Source organism: Strix aluco, chromosome Z, assembly GCF_031877795.1.
Source record: "Strix aluco isolate bStrAlu1 chromosome Z, bStrAlu1.hap1, whole genome shotgun sequence".
In the NCBI taxonomy this organism is placed as follows: domain Eukaryota; kingdom Metazoa; phylum Chordata; class Aves; order Strigiformes; family Strigidae; genus Strix; species Strix aluco.
In genome coordinates, this window is record NC_133971.1 from 990,643 (window position 1) to 1,009,018 (window position 18,376).

At 50.9% G+C, this 18,376-nt stretch overlaps 1 protein-coding gene across 1 annotated transcript; it reads left to right on the plus strand.

Annotated features, from left to right (window-relative positions):
• Positions 1–12,183: 12,183 nt before the first annotated feature.
• On the plus strand, positions 12,184–15,999 carry LOC141918298 (glutaredoxin-1-like). The gene is made up of 3 exons (XM_074812592.1): positions 12,184–12,458; positions 13,559–13,661; positions 15,764–15,999. The coding sequence occupies exons 1-3, from the start codon at positions 12,261–12,263 to the stop codon at positions 15,769–15,771; spliced, it is 309 nt and encodes a 102-aa protein (XP_074668693.1). The 5' UTR covers positions 12,184–12,260; the 3' UTR covers positions 15,772–15,999.
• Positions 16,000–18,376: the final 2,377 nt, after the last annotated feature.

Below are 18,376 nucleotides of genomic sequence, written 5' to 3' on the forward strand. Positions count from 1 at the left end.
AAGGTCCCGCTGCGAGCGCTGGAACTGGCAGGACAGTACGGTGTATAGAGGATTAAAGTGCTGTCTCTGCAGGAACAGCAAGTGCAACTCTTACCTGAAAATCTTGGGCCTTAGAAAGTCTTGGGGAGAAAAAAAGTCTAAATGAGACACAAATTGTGGTGCACAACACGGAAGGAGATCAGCCCATCGTGTGGAGATGGCTGGAGAGGAGGGGGAAGAAAAAGGACCATTCCTGGGCCATTCAGCAAACGTGCTTTTCCATGATTATTAAAAACAGCTTATCCTTGTCAGCAGTTCGCACACATAAAGGTCACGTTGATAAATATTTACACACCTTGCCCAGCCTCAGCTGCACCACGACCTGCAGCACTTCGCGGCGCGATGCAGCTCCTCCGCGGACAAAAGGGAAGAACTGAATCACCTAATTTATTAATTGCACTTGGTTCTGACTGAAAAAACTCTTCGTGTTTATGCACAGACACCTCAGACAGCGATGCCGTCGGTAACACGAGCGCTAATGATGTAGAGATAACAAGATTCACACAATGGCCTTTGGAGTGAGGTTGTGCTCCTTGTATACTCACAGTTTGCACAGTGCTTGAGAAAAGGTACCAGACAACCTAAGTACGCTGTAGACTCCCACAGGCAATAGCTTTGTCTTGTTTCTATATGGATAATGAGCCTCAGCTAAATAATTATTAAAAATATTCATATTAATGCCATTAAAAACAAAAAAAAATTACTTCTCAGCCACCTGGTTGGGCTTGAAATAAGAAGAAAACTTTGATAAAGAGTCCATCACCTCTCACGGCATCCAGGGTGCAAATCTCGACAGAGCCACGGTGTTATGTAGTGTGGGAGCAGAACTTCAGAGGCACGCGGCTCTCCTTTCTGAGCTGCCTCCTACACTGCACTTAAATTAATGCTGCAGTTTACTTTTCTCTACTTTCAGTCCAATATAAGTTTGCCTTTACAAAATATGTAGCACTCACACCATAGCTCCTCAGGCCTGATCTTGTCTGCCCAGAAAAAAATCAGATTTTTCTTGGGTGTGTCTAGCAGAGTATAGATTTGTAGAAAAAATAACTTTAAATATTCCTGCAGAATTTCCATGGCAACTTTAGGTAGAAGTTTATTCTGAGAATCAGAAATAAACCAAGAGTGGAATGCACCGCTTTTACCTCTCAGCAAGGACTCTCTGAGCTATGCCTCATTTCTCCAGCTTCCCAACACCCCAGAACTAAACCGTGGTTTGGGGACTGACTCGGAGGAAACTCTGTCACCTGTGGAGTCACGGCTCCTGCCACGTCCAGAGGCACCGGTGTGGCACTGCCGCGCCGCTGCCAGCCCTGCCGAGCTCCAGATGGCCCCGAGGCAGCGAGATGTGGAAGCGCAGAGGAGGGGGAAAAGCCAGGGAGCGGTGGCTCAGCTTCCCAGCCAAAACTACCAAAATTGTTCTACCACTTCTTGCACCGCCGCCGTTCAGGGGTTCCCAGCAGGAAGCAGGGAAGCAAAATCAACACCAGCTGTGGCAACTGCCAGCAGTGCCCAGCCCCGAGCGCCTGCAAGCCAGGAAATTTCAGGGGAGACAGCACAGGGGCTTGGAAAGCCCCTTGGTAATGAACCGCCAGGTTACTGAGTGGGGTGTCCCTCATGCAACCGCGGGTACCCTGTTCCTCGAGGACAACTACAGATTTGGTTTGGCCCCTGGATCTCAGTGACTATTTACATAAACATCTGCTGTTACAACAAAGTTGAGGCCAGACTGATGCGCCCCACATGGGCTGCTGGAGGGGCATCCTCTCTCACAACATGTCACGATAGAGGAGCAAAGAGAAATGTCATTAAACCCCTCCAACCTTCACCACATCCTGCGCAAAACATGGTTTTTCCTGCTGATTCCAGTTAAAAGTGAAAGGCAGACACAGCCACTGATCGCTCCCCCTCATTATCTCCACATTAAAGACATTATCATTGTGATGCTGAGGGACACACCATCTCTCTCTACAGCAAGTCCTTTAAGCAACAGCACAATCTGAGCTGCTTCTAATTCCTGTATGTACAATGTGCTTATCACCTCGGTAGGGCACAACTTTCCTTTTCCTTCAAAAATACTTAAAAATAAGTAATTTTCTCTGTAACACTGAAATCACTGTCATATAAAAAACTCTGTAATACTACTACAAAAAAAAAAAAAAAAGCTGAATGAAATTCTCAGTGTGAACATCATCTCTCTCTAACAGATACAGCATGTCTTCTTCTTCCCTTTTGACAATGCTCTACAATTTTAAAATAGCCTCCGAGGACACCCTGTGCCAGAGCTCTGCAGAGGATTATCGTGCCTGAAGGCAAAGAGCAAACCCCCACCAAGCGCCTCTGCGTCGCTCGGATGCCAAAAAGCAGAATCGCCTCTGACCTCAGCAGAAAAAGTTTCTGAGGTGTGACCTTGGGTGGTCACAGCTTCTTCTCTGCAGGCGCTGCAACCCTCCGCAGGCATTTTGGAGCTGGGCACATCCACCCTGTGCTGGGACAGAGAAACCCGTGAGGGACCGCGGGGAGCGGGATGCGTTGGGGGGTGCTGGCGTCCCCCGCACTAACGTCACACCGTTGATGGGCACAAGGACGAAAGCAACTTCAAGCCTTCAGTCTCATTTTCTTTGAGGACACTGCGCCTCTGAAGCCAGTTTCGGGCATTTTTGTGTTTGTTTCCAAGAGGTCAAACAAGCTGGTGGAGGTGGGGAAGCCTGGGCTCTGACTGACGAGGGCTGTGCGGAGGGAGCGGGTGGAACCCCTTGCACAACAGCAGGTCGTCTCTCCAGGGACAGCTTCCCCAAAAACCTGCTCCCTTCTCCTTCCCACTGATAATGTCTCAGGCACAGGTCGTTCCTGAAACACGGATTAAATATAAAATAAAAAAAAAAATAAAGCCATACTCTTTACGCAGAGAGCCTGTTGCGAGCCACACAGCAGTGATGCAATGGGATTTCTCTGACACATCAGCCAGATTTTGCTACTCTCAGCTGTTTTCCTGATGCCCCACTGAGCTCTACGCTTCCTTCAAGATACACAGCAGTGGAAAACAGCGGGAATGACCAAAAACAGGGCGCAAACACAGACTCAGCACAGCTGGGAGCCGAGTGCTGAGTCCGGGCTCACACGGCACTGAGGGGTGCTGCGCCCCAAGGTACCGGGCTCCTCCCTGCCTGTGCGGCGGGGGCAAGGGGGACCTGCCACCCCTGGCCACCCATCACGATGGTCTGGGGACAGCAACATCAGGGCACGGCTACAGATTTCTCACTGTAGGCAGGATAATGCGTTAAAATCCTGCAAAACTCCATTTTAGTGAAGTTTGAACTCTCTGAGGACATACGCAAGTAAATTGGCATCTACACCCCCTGAGTTTTGAAGGATGATGTCCAGCCTCCTCAGTCCCTTTTAGAAAGAGCCAATAGTCACAGGGAAATCTGGTTTACTTCCTAATGAGGCAACAGAAACAGCTGGATGCATCCCTCTGCATCACCACTTTCTGCTCAGATGCTTTAACATCCAGGGGATGGGCCCCCTTAAATCACTCTGCAGGTGCTTCAGTAATTAAGGATCAGTTAAAAAGAAAAACAAACAAACAACAAATGCCATAAGGGAAATGCCTTTTCATATCCAGTTGATGCTGGGATTTTTCCTGCCCCTTTTTTCAGAAGTTCAGTCAGTCTGGCAGCAAAACCAGGGTGGCATTATGCTGTAACAGAGCTCGAGGCGGGGAGGTTTCCCAGCACACCCTCGGCGCTGACTGGGATTCCTGGATGGACCTGACAAGAGAGGAGTCTGCCTACGATTTCAGCACTGGGGGAGAAAGAAATCCTGACTGCTTTCGTGTTTCAAAAGCTTTTAAAGCATTTTGCAGATTCCTTTTCTGTTCTCGAAGCGCCGGCTCCCTGCTGTCCCTGCCCCAGCATCAGTGGCAGCAGCGGTACCTGGGTGCCCGTCTGGGACATGCCCATCCCACAGCCACCGTCATCTGGCTCCATCATCTCATGGGAGACACTTACCAGCATCTGCTGCGCCGCTGCTCCTTGACCTGCCGCAGGCAGGGCTGCTCCTTTTTCAGTTAAAAAGATCAGTTTGGGAGTATATTGATAGGGTGCTCCAGCTTCAGACCAATTTACAGCGATGGTGATACCACAAACACTTAAGATCTGCTTTGTGAGGACCTTCCAGTTTTCTCACGTAACATAAGCAAGAATACACTTGAAAGTAAGAATTATTTTTAGCTTTGATCTCCCAGCTCCAACTACAAACTGATTTGCAACTAACTTTTCTATGCTCCAAAGCAAAGGAGGAGGGGACCACATCTCCCTGTTTCTCTTAAAAATGTTGCCTCTGTTTACCAGGGCAACACAGCTTCTCCTAACAGACAAAAACATAGTCCGACTTGATTGTTTTACAAGAATTCTCAGAAACCTACACTGCGTAATAGTATTATGTACAATTATGCTGCCCTCAGAAATACACACAAATATTAAGGTTTATTGTCACAGAAGTCAAAAGAAATATTAGTTTGATAGATGTGGTGTTTATTTTTCTCACAACATTTTTCCTTGCTCTCGCTCTGCTCTGTTCAATTCAGCTATTACAAACCTTACGGCGCCGATTCTTCTTCCACACTCAAATAGCCCAACTGACTTCATGGCCAATGTGTATCACAGGCGTGAAAGGAAAAACTGTGGATGCAAGAAGCCCGCAAGATAATGCAGTGACAGAGGCTCGCACACACTCCCAGCACAATGCTGAGCAGGAGCATTGTCACTAGGAAATTGGTTTGGCATTTCTATACAATTACAAAAGCAAGAGGAAATATACTGAATTCCAGCCCTCCAGCAGTCCAGCGCGATAAATAACTCCAAACGCTCCTCAGCTGCAATATTATTCAATTAAACAAATACTCCATCACCCAGGGAACATTATTACTTAGAGAAACATAAAGACAGGAAATCTAGTCCGCAAGACAAACATGGACCAGAAACAGAGGACGGGAAATCACGAACCAAAGTCAGGCCAAGGGGGAGACGCCTGACCAAAGCGATTCCCAGCGCCCCTGCAACAAGATCTGTGCAGATACACAAAAGGTTAATTTGGGCTCCTGTCTTGAGCAGTGCGGCCAAACAAAACCACTGGCATTTCCCCAATAAGCAAACATGAACAAGAAAGGTGTTTGGGTTTGGTTTGTTTTTTTTTTTTACATATGTAAAACAAACATGAGGATTATTTATTCTGTTGAACAAACATGGAGTGGGCTTCACCAAAAATTTCGAAAATAATCTGCACAAAGAAAGCAAAGGTTTAAGTTCACTGGAAGGGAGGCTTCAGATCTGGTGTTGACACAGTGTCAAGAGGGTAGGTAGAGTTTGGGGCTCTCCAGCTGACATCTTGGGTCACCTGTAGCAAATTCCCTTCACCTTGCTGCCTCTCAGTTTGGGATTTTCAAAAATGGAAGTAATCAAACGGGTGCAAGTGCTAGAAAATAAATCTGCAAAAATCTAGCACCTGAATGAGACCAATGCCCAGGTATTTCATGATTATAACTAATAGCCTTAAGATTGGTGAATAGATACACTAGTATTACTAGAAAGGCTTTATTTCTTTAAAAAGACAAACTGAAGGGTTTATTGAATTCCTCAGATAATTCCTCTTTTGCCTCACGTACCAGCCACGTTATCCAGCACTTAAGAGCTGATGCACAGGAGAACAAGAACAGGTTGGGCTTGTGCCCTTTTTGTTTGCTGTTTTTTGGATCTTGTTTGTTTTCCCTTAGTCCTTCAATTCCTCCTTATTTGACATGTCCTGCAGGAGACTCAGAGAGGAAGTGTTTCTGATTACCTCAAAGTTAATAAAGACAGGGCCCAAAACAGTGCTGGGGCATAAAGGGTGTCTCCCAACAAACCAGACTTTGTTTGTGTGGCATCTGCAATGACCAGATGAGAAAACCCCGTTCTTCAGGTGGTGTGTCCTGTGCCTGTGTGAACCCTGTTCAAGCCATCCCATGAAATCACTTGACCCAAGGTGTGCCAGACAGGGAGAAACAAAGCAGGAATGAGTTTCCAAAGAATTATTTTTTTTCTCTTGTTCTTTACATACAGAGTGCGAGCTCCCCGCGAGGACACACAGAGTGAATTGTGGCTGCAGAGATATTGATTAGGAAAAGGTCTCGCAGCCAGCTTGGCTGGGGCAGTTCACAACAACTTGTAAGGTGTGGGTAAGCCTCGACCCCTGCCTGTGCCTCCTGCCTGCATCAACCGGCCTCTTTTACCCCAAATCTGCCACCACCAAGACTCCAGTTTTTCCCCCTGTTTTTTTAGCAGACCTTTCTTGACCCCAACAGTTCCCCGCAGCCTGGACCGGGCTGTTCTGCTCTCCCACAAAACACCAACAACCTCAAGTAGCTTTGAAGGGAAGCTGCTACAAGTATACTTGAAATTGCTAATGTACAGGGACCTGTAAAATAAGACATTTAGTTTTAATGTTAGACATCACTTACATTTTACTAGCTTTTATTTTTTCCTGTATTTTACTGTAATGTATATAATTTCATTTATACTTTTTCCTAACTGCCCTCTGTACTCATTACCCAGTTACCCACTTGTAAGATGTTTTGAAACCTTTAACTCCTTGCCTGGTAAAGATAAGACAGACCTTAGACAGTCTGAAAAACTCCCTGAGTACATCCCTAATAGCAGGAACCTAAAGAAACAAGGGCCTAAGGAGACGCCAGTGTCAAGAGAAGTGCTGAGAGCTGGAACAAACAGGAGCTGAAGGACGGACGAAGTAACTCTCTGACCAGAGATGGACAGTAGAGACCTAAATTTCACTGAGGGACAGTGTGAGAAAGGCTGTGGGGACCCCTAAGGAGGGGAGAAGACCCTCACTATTTTTACTACGCATGCTCAGGCTATGTAAATGATTCTAAGAACCCATTAGCATAAGACTGCCTTTTCTAAGAAATCTGATGCATATGTATGCTTTCTGTGTGTATTAGTCAGAGAGTTTTGTTAGAAAGGGCGGCACTTGTGGTGGAGCGACCCCCAGTGCTGCCCAGCACTGCCAATAAAGAATCCCTGCTGAACAGTTATACTCATTCCTGACTGTTGAGTGAAGCTCTTTGTTTCAGCTTCACCTTCTGTCTTCTCTAAAACTGTAATTTTCAAAAACTGAGGTTTCTGCCACCGGTGAGGCTGATGAGAAAAGCAAAGACGTGTCTTCTGCATATTAATGGACAGAGGTGGTGACATCCTTCCCATCCCCAGCATCGACACTGGGTCGTGCCCCCAACACCAGAGACGGGCGTTTTGGGGAACGCCGGACTTTGCCCCCTGCCCCCATCCCAGAAGAATCGTCCCCACTCAAAAACGGGACCAGGCGTGGAACCGGCCACCGAAACCGTTGGGCGGTGGATGGGGCGATGTTGCGCGGGGCGATGCTGCGCGGGGCCGTGCGCGGGGCCGTGCGCGGGGCGATGCGCGGGGCGATGCTGCCGCCCGGCGGAGGTTGCGCGCCGCGCAGCAGCCCGGGGGCGGCCACGGCTTTCCTCCTCCCTGCCCCCCCCCCCCCCCCCCCCCGCCTTTCCCCGTCCGGGTGTTTTTAGGGGGAAAGCGGGGGGTGACGCTTTGTCCCGGGTTCAGGGGGCAGCGGCTGAGGAGGGGCTGCGGTACCATCGTGAAGGCAGCTGCAACGAGATAGGTATAGCTTAAAATAAATAAATAAATAAATAAATAAATAAATAAATAACGGTTTGCTTTTGGTTTGAGTTTTTCTGGGGGCAGGAGGGGGCGCTGAAATATTCCAACCGAGTGGTTCCCTTTGCCTGCTTCTCACGAAAAAAAAACCCACAAAAAAACCAAAACCCCAAAACCAAAACAAACTCTGAGAGCCGAAGGGCCCGAGCAGGACGCAGGGGGGGGGCTGCGGGTTTTGGGGAGCAGGAGTCTCCCGACACCCACCCTCTGCGGAAGCTGCATCCCACAGGATCCCACCCTCCGCTGCCTGCACCAGCCCACAGACACGTTCATCTCTACCAACAAGAGTTAGAACAGCCATCCTGAACAGGTAACCCCTAATTTTTGCTATAAACAGGTATAAAGAGCAAGAAAAGGACGGTCCACGAACGGCGTCCCCGAGGTCCCCATGTGCCGTTCCCACGGTCACCCCTGCCAGAGTGGCCTGACAGTACCCCCTGGCCACACGCGGGAGGTGGCAGAAGGCCTGCCTAATCCTGAAACCCAGAATTTACGGGTTATTTCCCAAGCGTGGACAACTGTCACGCCACATTTCTGGGAAAAGAACTTTTTAAAAGCCTGTTTGTAATTACAGGAAGAGAGGGAGCCCCTGTCCAAGCTGTCTGTGTGTGTGTAAACTGGCAGTAATACTACATTCTCAGTCAAAAGGAATGTCTTCGGCGATACATACAGAACTGTTTACTTCTGCCATGTCACTGCAATGTCCAAATAGTGTTTGTTTTCCTACCGACTGCTTATTAAAGGAAGGGGATGACATGGGGGCGGGGGGACAGGGATGTGCAAAGCACAGAGCCTGGCTGGTTTTCTAAAAGCTTCCCTTAACTAGACAAGATTGTAGCCCCCTGTAATACATACAGATAACATCTGTGCTTATCACGGGACAAGGAGCTCCAGGGCACCAGTCACCAAATAATCAAACAGCCCCGCAAGCTTGGCCGGGTTGCCTATGCGCACAGGATGGTCTGGGGTGTTTTACACCAAAACTCACATTTTTTTCTCGGTGACTGTGCACAGCCAGAGCGTGCACCCTTGCAGACTCACACCACACCTTTAGCATCACAACCACAACCTCGTGTGTGTGGGAAATGCTCCTACACCCTGTTTTTCTCTGATTTTGTAAATACCTGGTGAACAGCATCCCAAACCTCTCTCCCTTTGAGATGTCAGGTCTCCTTTCCCCCTTTTCCCTCTTTCCCAGTCATGTTTCTCCACCTCCACCCCTAGCTGGCTCTATCTAGCACCCACCACAGCAGGCAGCTCTCTGCAGACAATTTGTTTGGGGGATTTTTTTTAACCTGACAATGCCTGTCCTGACACTGGCCAGCCATGGGCAAAGCCTTCCCGAGGCTCTCTGCGGAGAGCGAGCTGCCGGGCTGTCATCTGAAATACAGCCTGCAATTGGAAGACGTGTGGGCACCACCTGCCAGGAAGAATGGACTTTTCACCGCTGGATTACAGTTCTTATTTTCTTGTTTTATGGCACAGCAGCATTTATACGTGGATTTAAACAGAGGGTTAGAGCTCCAGCTAACTCCACACTGAGAGCTGACACTACAGACCATGACGTTTCACTTATCAAGGTTTAGTAGCATCCCCCTTGTTGTCCATTTAGTTTTTGCCAGATATTGTCAGGTGTTCAGACAGGGTCCACGTGCCTTTATTGAAAGTTAAGCAAACAATGCAATGAGAATAAATTCAGTATTGAACCAGACAAGAAAAAAACAGCAAATGCAAGTGATACATTCATCATCTCCCACCCCCTGCTCCCTTTCCTCCCCCCACCCTCCCCAAAGGGGAATTTATCTGCCCATGCACCTAGACCAGGGGACGCAGAAGTGGGGCTGTACCCCCAAAGGCACCAGCAGCAATGGGTATCACAAAACCTCTGAGTAGCCCAGCTGGGCTTTTAGCTTTTGCTGGTTTCCCTTTTAGGCTATTTTTAAAGGGTGATAAGAACAGAAGCTGACTTTTCTTCTTCAGGGAGAGAAATGCTTGTACCTAAAACTGGACAAATTGCAGGAAATACTACTTCAGTGTTCTTATCACTGCGGGTAGGATTACTTAGTTAACTTCCCCCGCTGCGCTTTCCCCAAACCAGTCACCTTTTAAATCTGTTAATTTGATGTATGCAGGACTTAAAAGGTGCACTTAGGTGGTGCCTAACCTTTGCTGTAGTTTCAAGATGGGAAATCAGGTACTTAAACCAGATGACACCTACTCTGAAGGCTAATGCACACCAGCTGAAAGGGACTAGCAGAGAAAATAGTCTGGGAAGAGCATCTGGTCTCGGGATGCTTCTGTTTTCCTACAAATAAGAGAATGAAAAATAATACTGAAAGTTGAAACTGAGGAGAAGTTACGCTGCCCAGGACTTTTTGTGGTGTAGCAAGCAGACGGCCGTTGCCTGGAATGCAGCTGTGGTGCACAAAGACCTGCCTAAACCCAACTGCCTAAATTTTACTTTCTGAGGACTGAAAAGCAGTGGATTGAGCTCAAAATGCATATTTTTCTGTAGACACTGGAGCAAGTTTCCTTCTACAGTGCTGATGCTGCAGAAAACTGAATTTGGGACGCCCTGTTTGGGTGGAAGCAGAGCTCTTGTGCCTGCTTGTCATGTGCAACGTCAATTAACTGAAAAAAAGATAGTGTGGGCCCTGGTGTTGGTTTTCCCCTTCCAGACTCATGAACCTAAGTTGAATTTCTTTGTTCTCCTTCTCTTTATTTTAAACAGCTATAATGTCAGTGGGTTGCTTATATTTGGTGAGTGGCCCAAGGTGTTTGTGGGGATTTCTCTCCCGCGTAGACCAGTCCTGGGCTCCCTCCCCAGTACAAGGGAGATGTGGACATGCTGGAGTGAGGCCAGCAAAGGGCCATGGAGGTGATGAAGGGATCAGAGCATGTGTCACACAAGGGGAGGCTGGGGGAGCAGGGGATGCTCGGGGGCGGGGGGGTCTTGCCCACATCCATAAATACCTGATGGAGGAATGAAGATGATGGAGTCAGGCTCCTCCCAGTGGTGCCCAGTGGCAGAACCAGAGGCAACAGGCACAAGGTGAAATGCAGAAGGCTCCACCTAGGCATAAGGAAAACATTTTCTTTGTTTTGGATGTGGAGGCTCCATCCTTGGAGACACTCAAGGCCTGATGGGCCACAGCCCTGAGCAACCAGCTGGAGGTGGCCCTGCCCTGAGCAGGGGCTTGGGCTGAGTGATGTCCAGATGTCTCCGTTACCCCGTGCAAATTAAACATTTGGGAAATGTTAGTGACTCCCAGGCAATAAACAAACTTAGTTCAACAAAAAGCGGAGCAGGGCCGAGCCGCTTAACAAAATCTGAGCTAAATATTGGACTGCGTGTGCCCAGCGATGGTGTGATGCGTTGTGTACAGTTGTTTACCACCCCTGTAATAAAGCAACTTTATGTTGGTGCGTGGATGGTATGAGACAGATTCTTCCCGCAGGAGGGACGCTGCAGCGCTGGGGACTCTGTGGTCCCGCTGAGCTTCTCACTTGCGGGGGCAATGGCACCGCCTCAGCTCGACAGCAGAAGTCTGGGCAGGTTTAGCCCCACGGGGCTGGATACCCGACTGCAACGTGCACGGCTTCGGCTCTGTGAAGGATTGCAGTCTTCAGATTTCTGCCTCTGCCACGTTTACAGAATCGGACTTAGTTGTGTCACCCGATAGGGGTGCTGAATCCCTCTGGTCCCATCAACGTGTTCCCTAAATACATTTTCAACCCAGGTCAGCTAAAGGAACAATCTGGGACTTTTTCAATGCTGGAAGTGGTTCTTCGAGCACTTTTGGTTCCCAGTTCACGTCTGGGGGAAAACACAGACCTTCTGGAACCGCAGCAAGGCCGAGCAGCCGTTTCGGCCCTCGTGGAAGCTGTAGGCAGGGAATCCCCTGTTATGGAAGGTCTGCAGGAAGGAATACGGACACACCACACAGTTTTGGGTTTTTTCCCTTCTGGGGTGGGAAGGCTGTATGGCACAAGAATGGCTGATGATTAACTTACTCACAGGCTTCCTACTGTCCGTACTGTCCCCCCAAGGAGATTTCAGCATCCTGCAAGAGGTGAGCTGAGGGGCAGGTCAGGCCTAAGCAAACCCGGCGTCGGGGGGAGAGGCAGCAGCAGGAGCTCAGCCCCGGCAGTGCTGCAGCTCGTGAGCAGTTCCCGCAACCCTCGAACCACGGCACGAGCTCCGAAACAACAGCTGAGTGTCTTCTGCCCGTGAACTGTGACTCAGTCGGGCAGTTTGGATTTTCCAGAAGGACAGAGGGAAAGCAAAAGTATTTCTGCTTTGAACCCTCAGTCGGGTGAAGAGATGACATCCTCGTGGGAGGAGTTTCCAGGGAGGGAGGCACCGTGCAGCTGATAAATAGCTCGGCCAAGATCGAGATCGCTGCCGTCCCGTCCCTTCTGCCTGCGGAGTGGTGGTGAGGGGCAGCGCTCCGCTCGGCTGGGAAGGGCAGCATGGCTGAAGCATTCGTGAAGAGCAAACTCCGGGATGACAAAGTAACCCTGTTCGTGAGGGACGGCTGCCCTTACTGCAGGAACGCCATGGAGATGCTCAAGCAGTACAACTTCAGGCCCGGGGGCCTGCAGGTGTGCGACATCACTGGAATGCAGAGCGTCCAGGAATACTTCCGACAAACAACTGGGCAGAACACGGTAAGTCCTCGCAGCTGTGGTTCGGATCCTTTATCCCAGCTGCCCCGTAACCTGGCGAGCTGTTGCAGAGCCCGAGGCCGGGTGTCTCTCCCCACCACTTTCCATGTCAGGTCACCGCAGACGCCTCCCCCCCTTCCCACTTTTACCGATGCTCCTTGTTGCGGTGAGGGGAGCTCACAGAGAGGGGGGACCCTCCTCGGCATGGGGGTGTCCTCCTCCCGCAGTCAGACGTGCCCGTGGTTGCACAGGAGCCAGGGAGAGGCTTTCCCAGTGCTGTCTCCCACTGTCCACTTCTCCCCTTACTGTGTTCTGCTGCTCTTGCCTGTGCTCTTTGTCTTCAGCTGCTGACCTATTCCCATCGCTGTGATTTCACTTCTGCCTCCGTTTTCATTTCTGTTTAACTTCCCTGGCTTTAGCCTGGTGCTTCTTCCCAGCTCAACAGGGATTTTCACTTCCCTCTGCGAGGAGTGGCACACACATGCCTGGGGGAGGTCTCAGAAGCTGAGGCTCAGTAATTGCTCCTGGTCTTCAGCAGAGGGTTGCTTTTCTTTTTTTTTCTTTTTTTTTTTTCTTATTAATTTGGCTCTGCATTGGCCGCTGCTTGTCTTGCAGCCTGGCAGTGATCATGAGATGGGCAGGAAAAGGGACCAGAGTAGGCAGGAAAATAGCAGATGGGCAGGGCTGTGAAGGCGGAGGGCAAAAGGCCCAAAAAAGGGCACCTGGAGAAGGGGTTGTGCCACAAACATCAGTCCGCTGTGCCAAGTGACCCTGGCAGTGCCGGTGGCCATCGGGGCCGGCATCTTCCCATCCCCAGGGAGCACTCGAGAGGACGGGGCGCTCCTGGGCGCCCGGGGGACCTGCCACGGGCACGGCCTGCGCCGGCGGGTGGTTTCATCCTCCCGCAGCCTCTGTAAAGTGCAGAGGGTTCCCCTGCCCCCCCTTCTCCCGCAGCAGGCGGGAGGCTGGGGGCAAGAAGAGGAGGATTTTGTCAATCACGGACTCCTTGGTGTGAAGTCTGCTCGCCAGACAAATCCTCTCGCCATGCTTTGCCGCCGGCAGCCCAGCTCTAGTGATGAACCCGCGGTGTTGTTTTCGCCCAGGTTTGCGTGTTCATCGGGAGACACTGCATCGGAGGACTTTTCGAACTGCAGAACTTTCGCTACAGGCTGCCCTGTATGCTGCAGCAGATCGGGGCCCTGCACAGTAAGTCCAGGGCAGGTTCTGCCCAACAACAACACTTTTTCACCAGTCACGGCAAATCTGAGCACTTGTAAGAGTGGAGCGGGACTTGATAGAGCCGTGTGGTGTGTCAGGACACAACACCAGAGTGGGAATTTTGCCTGGGATCTAGACAAAATGCATCGGCTCCGCGACGTTTCTTTCTTTTTTTCTTTCTTTTTCCCCACGTCAGGACATGGAGCCTGCTGCTCTCAAACAGTCTCTGAAGTTTCAGCCTGACAGCTTCTAGACGGCTGATGGCTTTTCTTAGAGTGGAATTGATTTTTACAACCGCCTGGACACCCTGTGGGGGCCCCACTGTCCTTTCCTGCTGGTGGGGTGTGTGGGACCCTCCGCAGGACTTTCTGTGGTGCCTGCGTGGGGGCTCGGGGAAGGCGGCAGCAGGGAGCCTCTCGCCCACAAGAGATGGAGCGGGATGAGGTTTGTGCAGGGCCCAGACGTGCTGCAGCTGCTTTCACACAGGGCAACGGCCTGCACGAGGGGAGCAGGGCAGGGAAGAGCCCTTCAGCACCCAGGCTAAGGCGGTTTAGGGCCCTGGGCTTGCAGGTGCCCCTGAAGGGGCTCCCAGGACCCAATGGCCACCAGTTAGAGCAGAACCAGACCCCAGAGCTGCCTCAGTCACCAATGGCCTGTGCTGGGTTCACACTGCCCAAAGCCCCACCTTCAGCAAAGCCTGGGCAACCCGGAGTTTGGAAAAGAGTCATCTGCAAATTCAGTATGAAAAAAGGTCACTGTGAAACAACTGAGGCCACTGACTAGTGGCTTAAGGTAGCCCAGACACTGGCCTGCAGGCAGATGCACACGACATGGGGTGCCCCAATTCCTGGCAGAGGGGGGAGCAGACCTTGCACCACCCGAACCAGGCGATACCCACAAGTACCAGGCTCTGAGCCCAGGTTTGCTCCTTTCACGCGCTTGGCAATCGCTTCACAGCGTGATGATGGAAGGGACCAGGAGAGGAGACTCACAGGATGGGTCCGGGGGCAGGAGAGCTCCGGGGGTTCCCGTCCAACTCCGTGCTCCCAGCGGGGTCACCGACGGGACCCGAGCAGGTTGCCCACGGCTTTATCCAGCCAGGTCTTGGAGGATATCCCAGGACATGGAGGATATTCCTCTGGTCCTCCCTGCACCGAAGGGCAGGTGCTGGAAAGGGGGCAAGGAGAGACTCGTGTGTTTTAGGAAGTCCCAAATCCTTGGCTTTTTGCAGGAAAGGAGGCAGGGCCGTCAGGGCAGGTGGCCCCATGGGCAGGAGGAGGCAGACGGAGGGTCCTGCTCCAGAAAGTGCCTCAGGGACACTCAGACGTTGGGACGTTGTTGTCAGCACCACGTCTGAGGGGGCAGGAGCGGGAAGGGGGCGTGAGAGGGCTCTTAGGGACATCACGGAGGAAAACCCCTGTGGGAAGAGGGACAGCCCAGCTCCACGTGAAGGCGTGAGCTGCCCTAATCCAGCGCAAGGAGAGAACGCGGGGTGCTCCTCTGCAGCACACAGCGGAGGGCAGGTACGGACGGGGCTCCGGTGCTCCCACTCATCAACGTCCCTTCAACAACCTGTTGTAGCACGTAGAGCTGTTTTGAAACTGATATTCCCCGTCATCAGAAGCCAAGAGGCAGTTAACTGTGCAAACAGACACGGGGGTGCTCGTGGGCGTGGGTGTGCACAGTCCTGCTCCTGCGTGCGCTGCACGATCAGGGGCTTGGAACCGCGTCAGCAGCTGGAGTCAGACACACAACAGCTCGTGTGGCCGAGTGCTGGAGTTCACAGAGTCAGCAGTCCTCGGTGTCTGCACCGAGTGAAGCTTACTGCTTGGGGAAGACGGTTTTCAGCCAAGATGGGTGGACTTAGGGACGTGACACGTGATGTGCGTGTGCACAGGCACCCAGCATGTGCGTTACACAGACACACAGGTGGGCTGTACGAGCGATAAAGAGACAGGCAGGTATGCGTATGTAAAAGCGCGAGTTAAAAGGTCTCCCCAGCCTGTTCCCTACCGCTGTTGTGTTAATCAAGCAGTTGCTAACGAACAGCAGAGATCCGCACCCTTGACGTCGGCTGTTTCTACTTTCAGGCCTGTGATGACCGTGAGCTGGGACGGCCTCGTTCTGCCGGACGCAAGTCCTGGAGCCAGCTCCTGGCACCCTCCTTCTGCGGGACCAAAGGCACCTTCTTGGGGAATGCAGCTTCTTTTCCTCTCACTGATCAGTGCTTCCATACATTCGCATCTCTGATCCTCTCTGTAGCTCTGGAAAGAGAATGTGTCCAGCACGTGATCGGATTCAGCCCAATAAAATACACTTGCTCTGAGTGCCCACGGTCACCGTTGTGGTTTTTTTCAAACACCCATTCACACGCTCACCCTAAACGCCTCTTTTCGCCCCACAATCTTCTTGCTGCCGCCTCTCCCAGGCGGCCCTTTGGAAATTCTCAGTGTTTTCCATGGCCAGTAGAAAGTCCTGACGATGCTCTGAGCTGGAGCTGAGCCCAGGCTCCTCTCTCGTGGGTGTCCTGCAGCGCAGCCCCGCAGCCTGCGCCCGTGTCCCTGCCCCCATGACCCGTCACCTCTCGGCAGGTACATGACGACACGTCCGGGCAGCGCTTTTTTGGTGAGGATTTTGTCACAAGGCGCTGCCACCGGGGAGCCATCCAGCTTGTCACGTTTGCTGTCCCCGTCCCGAAGGCAGAGCTGCTGGGCACAGAGAGCGCCCGGGACCGCGCAGGCAGCGGGGTTACTGGCTGCAGAACACCCCACGGAGACGGGGCACGGGCCGCGGGCAGAGCTGAAGCCGACAGCGCTGTGTCGGGAAAGGGATGTGGGGGAAACGCGCAGTCGGCTGCTGCCAAGACAAACTGGGTGAGGAGCTGCTTCAAGACTGGCATGGAAGTAGCTCTGTCTCCAAAAAAAGGTTTCACGGCTGCTTCAGCTCGGGGATGAGGCAAAAACCAAACATATAAAACCCTTCTGATTCTTCTCTCTTTTACTTCTCTCTAACTTTTTCCCCCCTCCTCTTCTTTTTTTAAACAGAAAAATTAAAAGTTTGTTTTCTTTTTTATTGTTTTCCGGTTCAGTTAAAACCTGCGGACTTAAAGTTGCTGTTTGTTTAAGGCCTGGAGCTTGTTTGGTTTTTGATAGCCAGTTTAACCCTTCGGGTCTGCTGAGCAGACAAAGGGGCCACCCTGCCAGCATGGCCCCGCAACAACCCCTGGACAAAGGCTCCCCAGGGCACGGCCCCTCTGTCCCAGGGCTAAAGCGTGAAGAGGCAGCACGAGCCCGTCCCCGCCGCCGGCTCGGCCAGAAGCCCTGTGACCTCTTCCAGCTGGAAGATTCCCCCATGACACCAGCTGGGGCTGTGTGCTCCTTACCCTCATCAGGGTGAAAGAGCAGAAATCACAGGCTTCCTGCCACCCTTGGGAAGGAGTGGGAAAGCCAAAAGCTTCGTTCTTGGCAAGTTTAAAGTCCGTTTCCTCTTGGCAGAATGGCAAGCCCCTCGTGTGGCGAGTGCTAGAGAACTTCAGCTGACTTGTGCAATTTTCTGCAGATTGCTGGGTTTTCAGTATCTTAACCCTCTCCAAGACAAAGGGCAGGCCTTGAATATGAGAAGTTCAGTGCAGACATTTCCTAGATTGCATGACAGGCTTTTTCAAAGCTGTTCTCAAGCAGAACTCGCTGCTTCCCATCCTTTTATGCAGTTAGAACTGCCGCTGGGTGAAGAGTTTAAAATCTAATCGCAAAGTTTGGAGGTATTACCCTCCAGAAACAGTGTCATGGGAGGCTCTTGTAGGAATTTTCTCATGCTTGATCACACCCTGCATGTCTGGAGGTTCGTCAGAACTGCTGCTTCAGGTTGTGTTTTACAGAATTTTGCATGATGTGCAGTAACTATTGCTGCTGATGATGACAAGAGAAACTGCTCAATAACAGTGACAACTGCAGCCACAAATTTCTGGTTTTAGTTCTTGAAAAACTCATACTGCTTCCCTTCTTGCTTAACGTTTTTGAAGTTATGCAGGGGTAGTTTTGTCAAAGTTAGATTCCATGCCATAAATTGAGTACTCTGGCACTGGAGGGTCTCAGTGAAGAGTTAGAATATTTGGCCTCTACAGCTCCTGATACGTCACCCTTTCCCAGGGACAGGAAAGAGCTTACCCATGCAGCCCGCTGTCTGCACTTGTATTGCAAGCTCACGTGACAGGAAAGCAGAAATAGCTAAATATAGACGTAGCTCAAAAATCCTCAGTCTTGTGCAATACTGTGATTTTACCTCCTATGAAGTATTAATGCTTCTTGTTGTGTAACAGAGTTTGGATTTGCAGTAAATGACACTGCTGGAGCACACCTCCTCCAGTGCTTGTCCTTGTTCACAGCCTAAGAACCTCACGGTTCAGTGTGGAGATGTTCTGGGCTTCACCACTTTTACACTTGAGTAGTAGTTTGCATTGATAAGGTTTACTCTAGAAACTGATGTTTCTCTCGGGTCTGGACTGAGAGGTTTATTTGGGTGCGTGACAAATGCACAAGGAGTTGCATTAAACTGTAATTGTCAAAAATTGTCAAACCATCACCACCGTGTTTTTCCCAGTTATTCGAATAGTTTTTAAATTATTTGCTACACACGAGGCAACCAGGATATGAATCAGAATTCCTAATAGCCAGGGAGAAAAGCACAGTGGTGAATATGGCCAA